The sequence below is a fragment of the Chanodichthys erythropterus genome, chromosome 11, assembly GCF_024489055.1.
Source record: "Chanodichthys erythropterus isolate Z2021 chromosome 11, ASM2448905v1, whole genome shotgun sequence".
Classification (NCBI taxonomy): Eukaryota; Metazoa; Chordata; class Actinopteri; order Cypriniformes; family Xenocyprididae; genus Chanodichthys; species Chanodichthys erythropterus.
In genome coordinates this window covers 50958417-50974982 of record NC_090231.1, presented here as the reverse complement: position 1 = coordinate 50974982, position 16566 = coordinate 50958417, and the positions used below count along the sequence as shown (strand labels likewise).

The 16566-nt window shown below is 37.1% G+C and overlaps 1 protein-coding gene across 1 annotated transcript; it reads right to left on the bottom strand.

Annotated features, from left to right (window-relative positions):
• Nucleotides 1-9528: 9528 nt before the first annotated feature.
• lgi2a (leucine-rich repeat LGI family, member 2a) lies at nucleotides 9529-16042 on the bottom strand. Its single transcript, XM_067401343.1, has 8 exons — nucleotides 15879-16042; nucleotides 15626-15697; nucleotides 14699-14770; nucleotides 14237-14308; nucleotides 14080-14151; nucleotides 13369-13538; nucleotides 10428-10592; nucleotides 9529-10346 (listed from the first exon to the last, which is right to left on the bottom strand). The coding sequence occupies exons 1-8, from the start codon at nucleotides 16040-16042 to the stop codon at nucleotides 9529-9531; spliced, it is 1605 nt and encodes a 534-aa protein (XP_067257444.1).
• Nucleotides 16043-16566: the final 524 nt, after the last annotated feature.

The window sequence follows — 16566 nt, the reverse complement described above, 5'->3', positions numbered from 1 at the left end:
TACACGTCATCGACTCCACGCCCAAATTTAAAGAAAGGGTTACGCAAGGAACCACTGAATTATGTTTGCCAACTTGCTGTAGGCCTATAATACAGTCGATGCTACAGTGTGCCTAGTTTAACTCTTTCCTTACCAGCATTTTAAAAAAAAGTTGCCAGCTAGCACCAGCATTTTTTATCATTTTCACAAAATTTTCATGCCCCCCAGAATACTTTGTTGTATGAATATCTGAACATGCAATATATCAAAAGAATGAACAGAGCCTGCTTTTTATGTTTTATTCTAGATTTCTGCATTCTTTTTTTTAATTAACACTTAAATGTAGGTAAGCCTAAATTTCATTAACAAAAGCAACATTTTGTGAAAAAAGCTGTGTTTTGTCAAAGACTACATCTGGATCAGATTCAGTATGATGATCAAAACAAGGGCTGCCTTCCACTCCACTGTAACGACTGAGACGAATCAGACACAATTATTTGTTATAGTTAACCAATAATTGTTTAAAGCACTCTCGGGCCTGTCCCCATCCCCCGAGAAGTTCTTAGTTACAAGTTTTATTGCGCTAAAGAATGTGGTTGCCACACGAGAACGTGCATCTTTCCTGCATTATCCCCACATAACACAGACTCTCTTGCATTAATGTATAGACAGACTGTTCTATAAATGAACATGCACATCCCCAGGAAATGATATCCATTATTACCATTGCTGTATTACACTCATTGTATTCACGTTTTATGATACATTTAAGGTAACTTTAATTATGCCATGTTTAGTGTCTATGGGTTCGTATCGAGAAGATTTAAATGCTTGTGTATGCGGTATGTCCATACCTGTGCAACACATCAGTATAACAAGAATCTTTAATAGTTCTTCTTCAAAAACTCAGCCAGTTGTCGCCCGGAAATACAACATCTTCATTGGTCTGGTCAACAACTAGGAGGTGTGATTCTGACCAGAGATTAAAAGAACAATTGCCACTGCCTCTCTTTTTTCTTGCTTCTTGGACAACTGAAGAGACCCCCTTTTTGCTGCAGGCCTTGGCCTACAACCCAGCCATGTGCTCATCTATAAGTTGTTTCATAGTACTTCATCCAACACAGAAGATACTGGAAACAACTTCAGACCGAATCATCAAGATTTCTCCTCAGCAGATCCGATGCTCCTCAGCCTAAAGCCATCTTGCAAGTATCGTACATTTGAACAGCGATTTAGTATTGATTTGTAAAACTTACCTTTGTCAGCAAAGGTGTTTTATTGCTGAGGACATTGAGGATTCTTTTCCAGATTGTCTTTGACTTTTTCCTATAGCTCCATTCCCGGTTCCACTTCCGGTTCAACTCTATCATTGCTCATTCTTACCTATGTATGTGTGTGACCTGCGTGTATGTTATGTGTTTGTTAGTTTAGTTATGTGTTTGTGAGTTAGTTAATAAAGATTGTGCACAATACATGTTTGGTTCTGACTCTGTCTGCTAATAAATTGCCTCTTAAGTGATTTAGATCCTGACTACATGCTCTGAATAGTACTGTACAATACGAATGTTGTTTTTCCATAACCTGGAAATGAACATTTCTTAGAATTAATAAACAATCAACACTGAGTGTTCACTGGACAAACAGGTTAATTGATTGTAACATTAATCTTAATGTAGCTACATCCAGTTAATCTGATTAACTGATTTACATATTCATAATTAATCATAATTAATAATCATAATGAGTTATGAATAATTATTAATATTATCCCTTTGAGTTAATTCGCTACACCATTTTTAGACTCGCACTCGCGACTTTTGAAGTGCAATCAAGTGACGCAGGGTAAAATTAGTTCCGCTATGGTTCTGCGGCTATAGAGGGTATGCATAGACGTCACTTTCCCGCCAGAACACGCTCCCTCAGCTGGACTGAGTGGTAAAAGAACCTGCTGCATGACTGGATTTAATAGGGGAAACTGCGAAAACTTGAATAAAACAAATGATTACACTAAAGGTTGGACTCGAAAGTGTTTCTTACAACTTTGTAAATAAACCTAATCCTTGGATATTGACATGCAGCCAGGAGTCGTGTTTCCTGACATTTATATGTGCCTGATTTCGACGCCGGGGAAATACATAAAGCAAATCTGCCTGTGAATATTTTATATAACTACAATATACGTAGGTTTAAATCAGAGTAATCACTTTTATCAATGTTATATATATATCATCATATTGTCCAGCCCTAAAACTTGAATAGTTTTTGTCAGTGTTTATTTAAAAACACCCAATTATGCAGAATATAAGATGGTAAAATATGAGGGCTGGACAATATGATGATATACAGTAGTCCAAAAGTTTGGAACCACTAAGATTTTTAATGTTTTTAAAAGAAGTTTCGTCTGCTCACCAAGGGTACATTTATTTAATTAAAAATACAGTAAAAAACAGTAATATTGTGAAATATTATTACAATTTAAAATAACTGTGTACTATTTAAATATATTTGACAAAGTAATTTATTTCTGTGATCAAAGCTGAATTTGGATTGGATTTGCTGCTCAATAAACATTTATGATTATTTTCAATGTTGAAAACAGTTGTGTACTTTTTTTTTCAGGATTCCTTGATGAATAGAAAGTTCAAAAGAACAGCATTTATCTGAAATACAAAGCTTCTGTAGCATTATACACTACCGTTCAAAAGTTTGGGATCAGTAAGAATTTTTTCTTTTTTTTTTTTTCTTTTTTTTTAAAGAAATTAAAGAAATGAATACTTTTATTCAGCAAGGATGTATTAAATCAATCAAAAGTGGCAGTAAAGACATTTATAATGTTACAAAAGATTAGATTTCAGATAAACACTGTTCTTTTGAACTTTCTATTCATCAAATAATCCTGAAAAAAAATATTGTACACAAATATTTTGTACACTTGTACACATTAAATTTTTCTTGAGCAGCAGATCAGCATATTAGAATGATTTCTGAAGGATCATGTGACACTGAAGACTGGAGTAATGATGCTGAAAATTCAGCTTTGCCATCACAGGAATAAATTACTTTGTGAAATATATTTAAATAGTACACAGTTATTTTAAATTGTAATAATATTTCACAATATTACTGTTTTTACTGTATTTTTAATTAAATAAATGTAGCCTTGGTGAGCAGACGAAACTTCTTTTAAAAACATTCAAAATCTTAGTGGTTCCAAACTTTTGGACTGTACTGTATATAACATTGATATAAGTGATCACTTCGATTTAGACCTACCTATATTGTATTTATATAAAGTGTTCACAGGCCGATTTGCTTCATGTATTTCCCCGGCATCGAAATCAGGCACACATAAATGTCAGGAAACACGATTCCTGGCTGCATGTCAATATCCATGGATTAGGTTCCTTTGACATGTTATAAGGAACACGTTTGAGCCCAAACCTTTAGTGTAAGCGTTTGTTTTATTCGTGTTTTCGCAGTTTCCCAGATTAAATCCAGTTATGCAGCAGGTTCTTTTGCCACTCAGTCCAGCTGAGGGAGCGCGTTCCGGCGGGAAAGTGACGTCTATGCATACCCTCTATACAGAAGAACACGACGCAGGAGAAAAGTAAATGTATGCTCACATTTAGTCTAGAGCTAGTAGCCTATAGAATATCCATCATGTTTACACAGTGCACACAATGTCTCTGCACTCCCGATTTGCCTCAAAATGTAGACAGGAGAGGTGTCAGTCAATAGACCCCTTAAAAGTTTGTAAACATTGCAACGTTTCCTGGGGGGCGGGACTTAGCTGGAGGCAAAAAGAGACGCTGGACTCAATGTTGACAAGCGTAAGCTAGCATGTTTTAGGAGGGATTTATTAAACATAGATGCAGAAGAAGGTTCAGAACTGTCCGAATATGTACAGTCACTGACTCTGCGGGACCGTGACAGCTATTTTTGTAAATTAACTTAAGTTTTGGATATTTCCTTGACAACATATGAATTACTTTCCGGTGGTTCGGGGAATTGTGTCAAGGCTTATTGTCTAATGTAACCTAACGCTGGACTAACTATGATTATGGCTAACAATGTGGATTATTTTAAGAGACCATTCAAAGTATGGCACACTATCGCTGTATGTTTGTTTAACATTTAAGCTAGCTAGTGCGCTGAAAGTTGGCGACTTTTCACCTATAAAACAGAAACTTGCTGATTTGTACTAGATAAAACCAACACATCATTACATATGCATCGATTATTTTACCTGATATGAAGTGTGCACTGCAAACACGAGTATTATTTATGATCGTCTCCATCCAGTCTGTACGCCGTATTGCTTTCAGCCACAATTATCTTTTTGATTTCTGTGAAGGAATGTCTGCCAGGATCTGGTAAAACTTTAGTTCTGAACCAAAAGTCCTGTTCCTTCTATTCTGGCAGACAAAAACACAACAAGACGACATTTTAAAGTCAAAACCTCAAACTTTTAGCGCGCCCGCTATTAGTTCTTATTTATGTTTTGCCTCCAGCTAGAGCGGTGACGTCACAGTGACTGGGTTTTTGGCTTCCGGAATGATCCACGCCAGGTAAAAGTTTTTCCGGTTACAGTGATAGATAGCCTCAATCGGAACCAGCTTGGGAATCAAAGTCGTTTTACGAATTAAATGTCATGAAAATGATTGAAAGTTCTTGGTGAATTATTGGTGAGACTACAGAGCTCTCATTAAGAGCTACATTTAATAAATAATTCAAAGTGATGGCGGTTAAACTGGTTATATTCTTCGTGTCTGTTTGCGGCTGTGCATTATCGCGCTCCATGTGCTGTAAAGACAGTGCCTGCTTCTCAACGTGTATACTATCCATCCTAAATAGTAGTCTATGTGACATTAGTAATCAGTACTATTTAGGGTGGATAGTATGCACATTGGGATGTATAGAGTGTTTTTAGCGACGTGCTGGGGAAATCAGTTGGCAGCTCCCTTATCAAGCAAGCCTGATCCTCTGATTCATGAAACAGGACCGCTCGCACCCTGATATTTCTGGATATAAACACTTAAGTTTCTCACTCATATTTTCCTGTCGTCATCATCTTAAAGTGTGTATTATGCATAGTATTATTGTGCTGTTGCAACATTAATGCAAAGACTGATAGTTGTGTACAGTGTAGTGTTGGAAATTAATCATGTCTTAGTTTAATCATTTTAATCGAACAGGATTAGTTATAACATATGCTTGAATGTGGGATGTAATGCCATATGAGATTAATACATGCCATATATTTTTAAAACGTATTAACCTCTTAACCCGCACCGGCCCGTGGGCGGGCCGCAGTGTGACGTCACAACGTTTACACTTAATTTTCTAACACTTTTGGCATTGATATAACTCCATATATGGTACCATTTTAAAGCTTAGATTCTCAGCTTTACGTAGAATATAATGAATTTTGTTTTTATGTTTTATTTCACGACTTTATATCCCCCATTGAAGTATATTGGGAGTTATTTTTTTTAATGAATAAATTATATAAATAATGTTTGTCGTACGTGATACGATCGGGGGAATTACTGAATGAGTAGCTGTGTAGCCTATGACAGCTGGTAATATAAATCCACCTGCCGGTATTCGAGCAACGGTCTGTGGCCATATAACTACAAACAAGTAGAAAATAATTTATTTGTAGATTGTACAACAGCAACTTGGAATACAGACAGAACAGAAAAGGTAAGAAGCGATATATTTGAGAAAAGAGCATATCAATCTAATCGCCGTAGACGCATAGCGGAACTAACTTTACCCCGTGTCACGTGATTTCCGATTCTTGTGAAAAAGGTCTATAAATAGGAAAACAAAGTCACTTGCAATTCATATTTGAAAAAGTAACTCAGATATTTTGTTGTAAATTTAAAAGTAATGCATTACTTTACTAGTTACTTGGAAAAGTAATCTGATTACGTAACTCACGTTACTTGTAATGCGTTACCCCGAACACAGGTTATTTGATGCTATAAAAACGGGGGTGTGATGTCATGATTGACAGCTTCTCTGAGCAAAGTAGTCACTGAAGCGCCAACAGACTTTTTTTCTGGATTTTTGGGAGGAGATTGGAGCATTAACTTTTATTTCTACATTTCCATAACTGTTTATTTCACACTGAAATAATGAGTTGTTCTGCAATAAACTGCACTAACCAATTCTGCAAGAGTGTGAATGGAGCGAACGGCTCCTCTTCATGCTCACCACTGTGCACACAGAATCGGGTCCCATGTTCACTACTGCACAGACTCAAGATGTCAGCACCATTTGGGACATTAGCGGCTTCACTTTTCTACATTGGAAGAGAGTGGAGGTTTGTCGTCTATTTTTTTTTTACAGTCTATGAATGCACATTCCTAACCACTTCCTGATTTTGATTTATAAGCTCTTTATGGTTGATGATCACATTATTTTTCATATTCATCTGCTTACATATTATTTCTGCTTTCTTGCTGGCCTGTGTTTTGATCTGGAGAGATACTGTGCTTGTTCAGAAGATGTGTGATAGCGCCCCTAGCGTATTGAAAAGCTGGAAAATCTTGTCAATGGCGGGGAAGTTTTATCTCATAAAAGACGAGATAACTTGTCAATAGTGGAGAATTTTAGGACCCTAAATAACGTCCTAAAGTTAAGTGTCAAGATTGCTTGGCTCCTAAGTTGTACTTAAAATTTACTAATTCTGTAGCCTACTGTCTTTGTCCGGTATTTACTATATACCAAATAAAGCAGATGGCAAAAAAGGCTTTTGAACATAGCATGTAATCAAAATGAATGCCTACAGCCAATTCAATCCATTTATCTTGACCTAGTAATGTTTATAATAATTCAATGTCTTTGGTAATATCATTCCTCAACAGTGGTGAAACATCACCCCCTATCTGAAAGCTAGCCACCTTCATTGGTTCAAAACACCAACTTTACATTTTATCAGAAACCAAGAGTGTAGGTTTATAATAACAGCATACATTTAAAAAAAAATACTTTATGAATTAACATTCAAATGATAAACAGTGTTCATAAGCATTTATTTTACATTAGTATTCAAAAACATATGCCTAACAACATTCAACAAATAAGAATAAAAACAGTCATGATTTACAAAATTAAAATTCTATTTTTGCATATCAGATTAAGCTAAAACTGATATGAATAAGGACATTATGTGATGAAGTATGAGATGAGTATTGAGTTTTTACAAGACTTAAAGGTATTGAATATTAATAGCTGAATATCATGCTTTTGCAGGCTGCAGTAATTATTTTGGGGTTTTGTTCTCTCTGCATCCCAGCTTGCAAAACAGTAAGGAAAAGAGGTTCTTATTTTAACACATTTTTTATCAAAATAAGTCTGACATTCAACATTTATGTCACTAGTACTTAAAGGTGCAGTAAGCGATTTCTAAGAAACGCTGTTGATATTTGAAATCAAAACACACCCCTGCAATCATTGCTCCACCCCCAAAATGCACAAACACGCAATGCAAGTGAATGTCTCTTTATCATAGCTGAAGCTGAAGATGACGAAAGAACGACAATAACCAAAAAATAAATAAAAAGTAAACAGTATACAAGAGTATGAATGTGACGTGTCTGGTGTGAGGCATATGCGCTTGAACGGACAAATACACATTAAAGTATAGCAAAATAGCCGCCTTGTCAAGTGTCATAGTAAACAAAGTCGGTTATGTCTTAACCAAATGTAAACAGTTCAGAAAGAAATCTAATGTGTGTAAATGTATTGGATGTAATATTTTGCATTTATGTATGTGTCATTGCATTTAATCAAAGAACAAGGGAGGTGGCGGGGTGAAATCACTCACTGATCAAGACTGAAAAACTTTTGTAGCTTGAACAAGGATTAATTTATATTTAATTTATACAGTGAAGATTATGCAATGCTATTTTATGTTTGATTATTCCATTTCTGTACCTGAATTACTCTTAGACCTGAAAAATTTCAAGCACTTAATTCTTAGCACTATTTTATTTCTTACTTTTCACTTGTCTTGAATAATGTTTTAAATGTATATCAGTTAGGCTTGTACTTTTTGCTGTGATATATAAGTTTGAATCAAGAATTGTGAAATTTCACTGGTATATACACTTTAGGGAGCTTATTTATTAGAATACAATGTTACATGGGTCAAAACAATGTAAACAAACAAGAATTACACATGATATTCTCTCACGGTCTAGTTCCGCCACCGGCTCCAGACATACAATGACACTCAAAATGGACCTGTTACTATAGCTAATATTACAACACCAGCATATCTTGATTCTGTGAAACATAGCAAAACCAATGTTACTAATGTATGGAGCAGAAACAACACAACCTGCGCTGGAAAGCTTTTCTAATATTAACGCGGGTCCTAAAGCTCTTTCCTGATCATAACCCTTCTTTTTCTAGTGATATTTCTCTGACCTTTTCTCTTATGTAATGTGTCTCAGCCATCTATTTTTACAGTGTTTCTTCAAATCTCCTTCTTGCTTACTCTCTCTCCTCCCCATCATGAGTGGACACGCCCCCTACTGCTGACTGGCTACAAGTGTGTTGTGATGCTCCGTCCAATCCACTTTACACAGCGCTTCTCAGAAATTGCTTACTGCACCTTTAAAATAAAACGTTGTTTACATTCATTGTACAGAGCAAAAAAAATAAATCTTTGACTCCAAAAGTCAGTTGGATTGTTGAAGTTTATGAGTAATATTAAGTCATTTTCTGTATTTATAAGATGTATGATGGTTTTAAAGGTTTGTGCTTTTGACGATTTCCCTGTATTTAAGTATAGATTATCTTTTCAATTCACTAAAGGCTTCATTCTTGAATTCAATACACCCAACCACATAAACCCACATTTCTGCCTAATGACCACACAACTGAAATTTAAGTTGATTTGTTTCAATCTGAAGAGATCCTAATAAATATAATATGAGGCGATTCATTTTAAATTACTTGACATTACATCTTTTTCCATTGACTAAAAGAGAGATATGATTTCAATATTGAACAATGAGGTAAAAATATTCTTTGATGTCTCTAAAGGTAATAGGACTGCATTTGTCACCTGAATCACTAGTTGATCTGCATGCCTGCTCTGAAAATTGTATTTTTTTTTCAATGTTGTTGCAGCCACATCATGCATGTTATCAGCTGTTGCATACAGAGATTTGAAAGGCTCTCAAAGGTACTCATTATGTAAAGTGATTTAGGTAGTTACAGGTGACAAGTGCAACTGTTTTTCTGCAGTCCATGCACCATACTTTCGGCAGAAATGTCCTCTGATTCAGCAGGGCTGAGGAGTAAAACAAAAACTGTCAGGGCCTTCCCAGAATCTATGTAAAACTACACAGATGCATGACGTAATACTTATTCTACTATGAACCTGATAATGCCATATTACATTTGCTTACCAGAACTCCCTCATCCCAAAACCCACTAATTGTATTGCCCAGAAAAATGCCCAACTGCCGAAGGAGGGTTTGCTGCTGAGTAGACGTGCCTTAATTGCAACTGTGTCCACAATAGCACTCAAAGGCTCAGATCAATGATGATATGCTCATAGATCTGTGTGCTGCCCTTAAAACTTGAGGCAAATATGAAGTCCCTCCGGTCAGTGGAGACCACGGTGAAGGAACGTGGAGCCTGGATGTAGACTTCCTTGAAACGCTCAAAAACCTTCTTCTCAGCATCCCACAGATAGATCTGCGAGAAGGTGTAGTCACTTCCCAGAGCCAGGTAGTACCTTTCTTTGAAGGAAAAAGGCTGCAGGATCATGGAGCCTCTTGAAGGAAGTGCCTGAACCTCAGAAAACACCTTAGCAGTCCAATGCAAGACTTTGGAATCACCGATGTAACGGGTCATGGCCAGATAAAGATCCTCCTTTATCCAAAAGGCCTTGACAGCAACTACATCTTCCATGTTAGGGATCTCACCCTGCAAGGCAAATTTCTGAGTGCTCCTACTCCACTGATAGATGACAGGTACTTGGGAACGACTTGCTAGGATAAGATGGGCCTTACCATCCAAACTGACAAACTCTGCATCTGTATCACGAAACCATTCATGAAGGGACTGGTAGGAGTAGAAGCCCTTGTCGTTCCATTTGTAAAGAGTGGACAGACCAGCCTTAGAGCTGTCAGCGATGATGAAGAACCAGTCATCGCCAATCTGAAAGGCCTCAATGTCATTCGGCTTGGAAATCTTTGATACCTCTATGTCCTGGAACTTTGTGAACTTGCTTTGGTCTTCATCAAACTTGTAGATGTGGGAGCCACCAAAGAGTTGAGCAACAATGACAAAGACTTGGTTCTGGATAATCACAGACTTACAACCAACAATGGACTGACCTGAGATGAAAGAAAACACATTGCATGAGATTTGTTGCATCATACACAATCCTTCTCATCATGACTTTACCATGATTGCACCTGTGATGTTGTCATAACTCCTGAAGTTCATCTCGATGTGGTCCCATTGGAGCACCAGGCAGCTCTCTGCGTTGGGAGCAGCGATGGCCACGTACACGTCGTTCTTGTGTGAAAACGTGTCCACAGACAAAGACTCCGTAGGCACAGAGTGAAGAGGAATGAAATCTGGCCAACAAATGGTAAAATGACATCTTAAGTTGATGATACACAGGGCAACTTTTTGAGCAATGTTGCCGAGCAATGTTGCTTGGTCACTTTCCCGTTGAGAATGGGCAACAAATTACGATCTGAAGTATCCAGATAGAAATTTGTTGCCCATTCTCAATGGGAAAGTGACCAAGCAACATCGCTCGGCAACATTGCTCAAAATTTCTAAAATGCATTTTCGTTTTCAAACACTTTCCATTCACACTAGCGCTTTTAAGTGTTTTCCAAAAGTTGCTTGTCCACACTGGAACATCTGAAAACACTTAAACCATCGAGCTGTGCATGTGTTAAACACGAAAGCTCCCTGAGGGGACAGAGAGAGACCAGACATAATAAAGTTCTCATGCTATTCTTCAGGCATTATTATATTAGCAAAATATCCAACTGCTTAATGGTGCATCCAGGTCCCACTCAATCGCCATTCCATGTATGATCTGTAAAGGCAAACGCCCTCATGTTTTGCTCCAGAACTAGCCTGACGTGGTCATACTCAATTCTAGTTTGAATATGAGTCTGATACTGCTCCACCGGGCTTTGATTATGGGGGCGTATTTCAACCGATCCAGGAAAGACCTCAATTGGATAGACCTACAACCAATCAGAGCTACAGAGTAAGTGACGTATGTTGAGCGACGCATAGTTGTCAACAGAACTCAACTGCACACATGCTGGAACTAGTAGAAGATGAGTGTAAACAATCTTTGCCGGAGTTGTAAAAAGAATAAGTATACACGGAGTACTTGCCAATTAATGCGCTGTCGATATCTTCTATAACGGACGCGATGGTGGAATCCACACATCTCAGTTCTTCAACAGCCATCATTGTTGTAAACTAATTCAACCCAAGTGCTCTTTGATGACGTGGCTGATTACGTTTCTGGTGATAATCTGTCAATCATTGCCCTGACAAATGTGATTGGTCCGAACAGTTTCTGTTCGGGCATAATTACTCCTCTACAGATCGAGTCCAGACCGAACTCCCCGACCTCAAAATGTTGTGGGCGGGGCTAAGTTCGGCTGGCATCCAGGCTACTCCAGAACAGCAATTGCAAACAAATTTTCTGTAATCAGCGGCAGTGGTTACATATGGCAGATTATGGCAGTTGCATTCAGACCAAACAGGGTAAATAAACAGCTCATGATGCTGCTCTTTAGTTCTGTTGCTTGAGTTGGCCTTCGACAGAAATTGCAGTTTTGAAAAGCAAATTTAAACATTGCGTCGCGTCTAGTTAGGACATGGCGTCAGGCTAAGATTTCCAGCGGCAAGTAATTTATGTCCAAACCAGAGTGGACCTGAGATGCCACAAAATCTATCAAAAATCACAGCCAATCAGAAAAGAGTGTGGGCGAGGTCTCTCTGCAAGCACACTGCATTCACAACAAAATGAATAAGTACCGTACATTATATTAAATTCATAATCTTGCACCATTTTAAAATGTTTAAAAATACATACTAAGTGACTGAAACAATCTTTTCTTATCATATATTAAACTTGTTTGTTCACCTTGAGTTGACAGCTTGAACATTGTTGTTTCCTTTAATTTATTTTCAAGATCTGAGGTGAATTGGTATTCAATCTCACATTAAATTCTTTTTACATTAAAAAAGCACAATCAGCACCTGAGATTGTCATTGTCATACTTATGTAGTTCCAGCCACAACGGCGCAGAAATAGAAACTGTAAGGCCCGGTTTCACAGACAGGGCTTAGTCTAAACCAGGATGAGGCCTTAGTTCAATTAGGATATTTAAGTAGCTTTTATAAAAGTACACTAGAAAAAAACATCACTGGTGTGCCTCTTGAGACAAAACAATGGCACTGACATATTTTAAGAAATGTCAGTACAAGTTACTTTCAGTTAAAACTAGCTTAAGCCTTGTCTGTGAAACTGGGGATAAAACAGAATTGTCGCGTATTGCCGTTGTGGCTGGTTAAGTTAAGTTATGTTCTTATTAAGTCTGTGCAATGTCCGTGAACTTGTCCATTCTTTTAGTAGTCCATTCTTTTAGTAGGCAATGGTGGATTTTTGTCGACATTTTGTATAATATGATTACTTGGCAATATCGTTGTTGTATGGCCAGAAGGAATCATGCCATACCCTAGGATTTTGTGAAGCAATCTTTTGTATCTAATACAATGAAAGTGAATAGCAGGCAGAGCAATGCAGTTACAACCATAGATATATGCATCACATGACTAGACATGCATCATCATTTTGGAACACCTCTGTTTTAATTGTGCACACTACAATGCAAAAACAGCATTTTCAAATTTATCCACTTGGGAGAGTATCTTCAAAAAACTAATATTTTTCTGGACAAAAGCAGTATGGATTAGAAGGTCAAACATGCACTTTCACATTTTTTTTTTTTTTTTGATTAATGTGGATGTAGCCTTAGTAACTCTGTTTTTTTCCCATTATGATTAGCTGCACTAAAGACATACCCAAGGAAAATAGCCTATTATTTGTAATAAATTAAATTTTCCATCATTTATGACACAACGCTTCCCCACCATTGACAGAATTCTCCGGCAAACCAGAGAGAAGTCTATCGTTTCACCAGAAAGTCCAGTTATGACAATTGGACTAAACATTACAAGGTTGAAAATCTATAGATCTAATACATGCATTTAGAAAATAGACAACAAACAAAAGGCACTGGATTGGATTTATAGTCTGAAAAGGCTTACAAACACACTACCAAGCATGCAAACACATGCTCATTCACACACCTGTAGAGATGCACTCGTTATGCAAGCTCGCCATGTCATTGAGACGTTTGCCCTTCATCTCCTCAGGGCCGGCGCAGAGGACGTCTGATACAGTGGCATTCGTGCTCTTTAGCCACATCATCAACCATTTCGCTCGGCAGTCACACTCAAAAACATTGCCCCTCAGGTCTCTGCAAGGAAATATACAGGAACAAAATCAATCAACAAACATCCATAGATTAATATATTGTGCCCCTTTTATGTGTAAGCTTAAAAAAGACCATATACAGCAAAATCCCCAAAGTTAAATCAGCTCTGCTCAGATTACATATGGTCCCTCTCTATATACTGTTACAGTAACACTGAAGCAGAGTTAAAGTTAATGAGATAATTAAGTGATTAAGTTATGATTGAAGCATTAGTGATGAACACCTGCTGTTAACAAGCATAATCACTGAAGGAAACACAATAACTTCAAAGGACTTCCAGCCACAGCCTTAGATGAAATCAACCGAAGATAGACATCAAATCTCTCAAAATCTGATTAAACAACTCCACAAACAGCATATTATCTCATTAACTTTAACTCTGTTTCAGTGTTATTTTAACTCTATGTAGAGAGGGACCATATGATTTCTGAGCAGAGTTGATTTAACTCTGGGGATTTTGCTGTGTATATTCAACACAGTCTACTACAATGCTAAGTAAGCATTTGCAAAAGTTCAGACTCACAACTCTATCAATGAGTCCAGATCAGTGAATAGCTCTCTGGGCAAAGCTTTAATGTTGTTGTTTGCCAAAGACCTGTGAGGAATACAGCAACACTTTAAAGTACCATACAAAAAATTGGCAACAGTATGTTAATTAAATGTAATTAAAAATAACATACAGATGGGTTAAATCCCTAAGTCCTCTGAAAGAGTATTTTGATGTTGTCTCAATTTTGTTGTTTTCTATAAACCTAAAGAAAGGAGAAAAAAAAAGAGTAAAAGATGATAGACATGAAATGGAACCAGGATGATCAGCTGAAGAAACTATTAAAAACAAGAACAACCCTATCTGTGTGAAACAGTTAAGTAAAAAATAATAAATGCATTGTAATGAAATTATATATATATATAATATATATACACACACACACATTTAGAATTATAACATTCAGATCATATCTCATACACACACAAGACTAGAACTTCAGAAATCACTTGCAGCTTCCCAATATATCATGCTCTCACATAAATGGTTTACTTAAAACACTTTAGACCTTCCATTCCTATACTGCAATAGACATCTATATCCGTAAATTGTGACTTTTTAAGAGAGTAAAAAAAAATCTTTAAAGAAAACTTACAGGTACTCCAGGTGTGGAAGGCCAGAAAATGCGTCATCCCTTATGGTCGTGAGGGCATTGGAGTTCAACAACCTGTCAAGAGTTTACAGTCACAACCATTACCACTGATCATTATCGTTGTAACTACAATATAAGTCAGGCTGAGTGTTTTCATCGCAATGCTGTTTAAATGGAGTGTTGCTACAGAGTTTTTTGATACACAGATAAAACTTGCCCTCTCACTCAATGAGTGCCAGGACAGGCACAAATCTCTACATCCCCAAGTCAGCGTATCATATCGCTGACATCCTACAATACACCAGTGACAGAATGGAAAAGTCACTATGTTGTCAGAGTCTAAAAGGTAACGCATTTAGTGTATTTAGTTGAGAATCACCGGATTCCAGTGCTAAATATCTGAAGACAAAATGTGTTCAACAAATTGTTCAATATGCATTTAAAGCAACAAGATACTTACTAAAATGGCTACATGCATTTTTACAGGCCAAAATATTCTCCATCATTAAATTAGATAGCTAATTTAATCCAGGAAGCAGTCCATTTCCAGGTTATCCAACCCAAGTAGGGTCAACTGTGTAAAATGTGGAAATTTTTTTGCCTAATTGGTAGGTGGAGCACTGGTTAAATCTTTTTAATTTGTATTATTATTATTATTTTTACTACAATCTTACTAAATGTATATTTATCAAAACAATTTTTAATATAAATTAAATTGTTTTTCAACTAAAGTTGAAAAGACAATCAGCAAAATATGATGGCTGTAATACAAATATCTGAGTGATTTTCTATTAATAAAATCTTGAAATTCTAGAATTCTAAAATCTATAAATTCTTCTGCTAATGTAAGTTTATGAGAAGCACAGTGTACATGAGAATTAATATCATGCTATAGCTAGACATTTGCTTAGTCAGATGGGCTTCACTTACAGTAACTGTAAGGACGGCATGTGTGAGAACATCGCCTCCTTGACCTCAGAGAAGGTCCCATTCACAATACTCCTGCAAAACGCCAGGCATATGAGACATTCAGTACGATTTTGACACAAAATAATGTTACATTCATTCTAAAGGCAATATGACTGAATATGGTCCTGCAAATGCTATATTTCAAACTAAGCTTTGAATTCAAGCATAAGTAACTGATCTAACACAGAAAAATGATGGACATGCGTAGACTTACAGTGAACTGACATCGTTGAATCGCGGGACATGCGAGGACCCGACGCAGATAATAGACTCCTTGGAGCAGCTACATGCAGACGGACATTTAAAAACCTTTTTCCCCGTGGTCCCTAACGGGGCCAGGTATAATACTAGCGCCGATATAATCACGACAGTCCGCATGTTGTTTGTCAGGCTCGCATGTGTGAATTCGGAGAAGATCGCCGTCGCCATCCACCCTGCAGCATGAAATGCAGCACTGAAGCGCCTGACATCAGCAGTTCGGCTGCAGCGCTCCTCTCTCGAATTATTTATTTATTATGGCGCCCAATAACGGTGGATGCTGGTTAAACAGCCTCGATGATAATTACTTTTATAGCTGCAGTTCTTGTCCAGTATTCATTCAGGAATCCTGAAATATATGCTATCCTTCTGATAAAATAAAGACATTTTCTCAATCCATTTTCTTTGAACGGAAAGACTATTTTTCTTGAAATTTCGAGCACAATCAAAGCCCACATGAAATCACTCGCAGTGCAGTTTTCTGTGGTGATGTCCTAATAAAACAGGATGTTAGGGCGCAATCAAAAGATACGTAATTAATCAATAACCTTCAATCAATGAACCATGATTTGCTACTAGGTAAACTACTTAGCCCATAGGCTAGCTTTTGCTAGTACAAATCCATAAGCCTATACACTAAACAA

What these genes read in the sequence shown, in the direction of transcription:
- lgi2a (XM_067401343.1), bottom strand. Translation starts at nt 16,042, where the DNA reads ATGCGGACTGTCGTGATTATATCGGCGCTAGTATTATACCTGGCCCCG. An exon ending in TTCAACGATGTCAGTTCACT is followed by an intron (nt 15,698 to 15,878) that starts GTAAGTCTACGC and finishes GGCGTTTTGCAG; the next exon opens with GAGTATTGTGAATGGGACCT. An exon ending in GAGTTATGACAACATCACAG is followed by an intron (nt 10,347 to 10,427) that starts GTGCAATCATGG and finishes CTTTCATCTCAG; the next exon opens with GTCAGTCCATTGTTGGTTGT.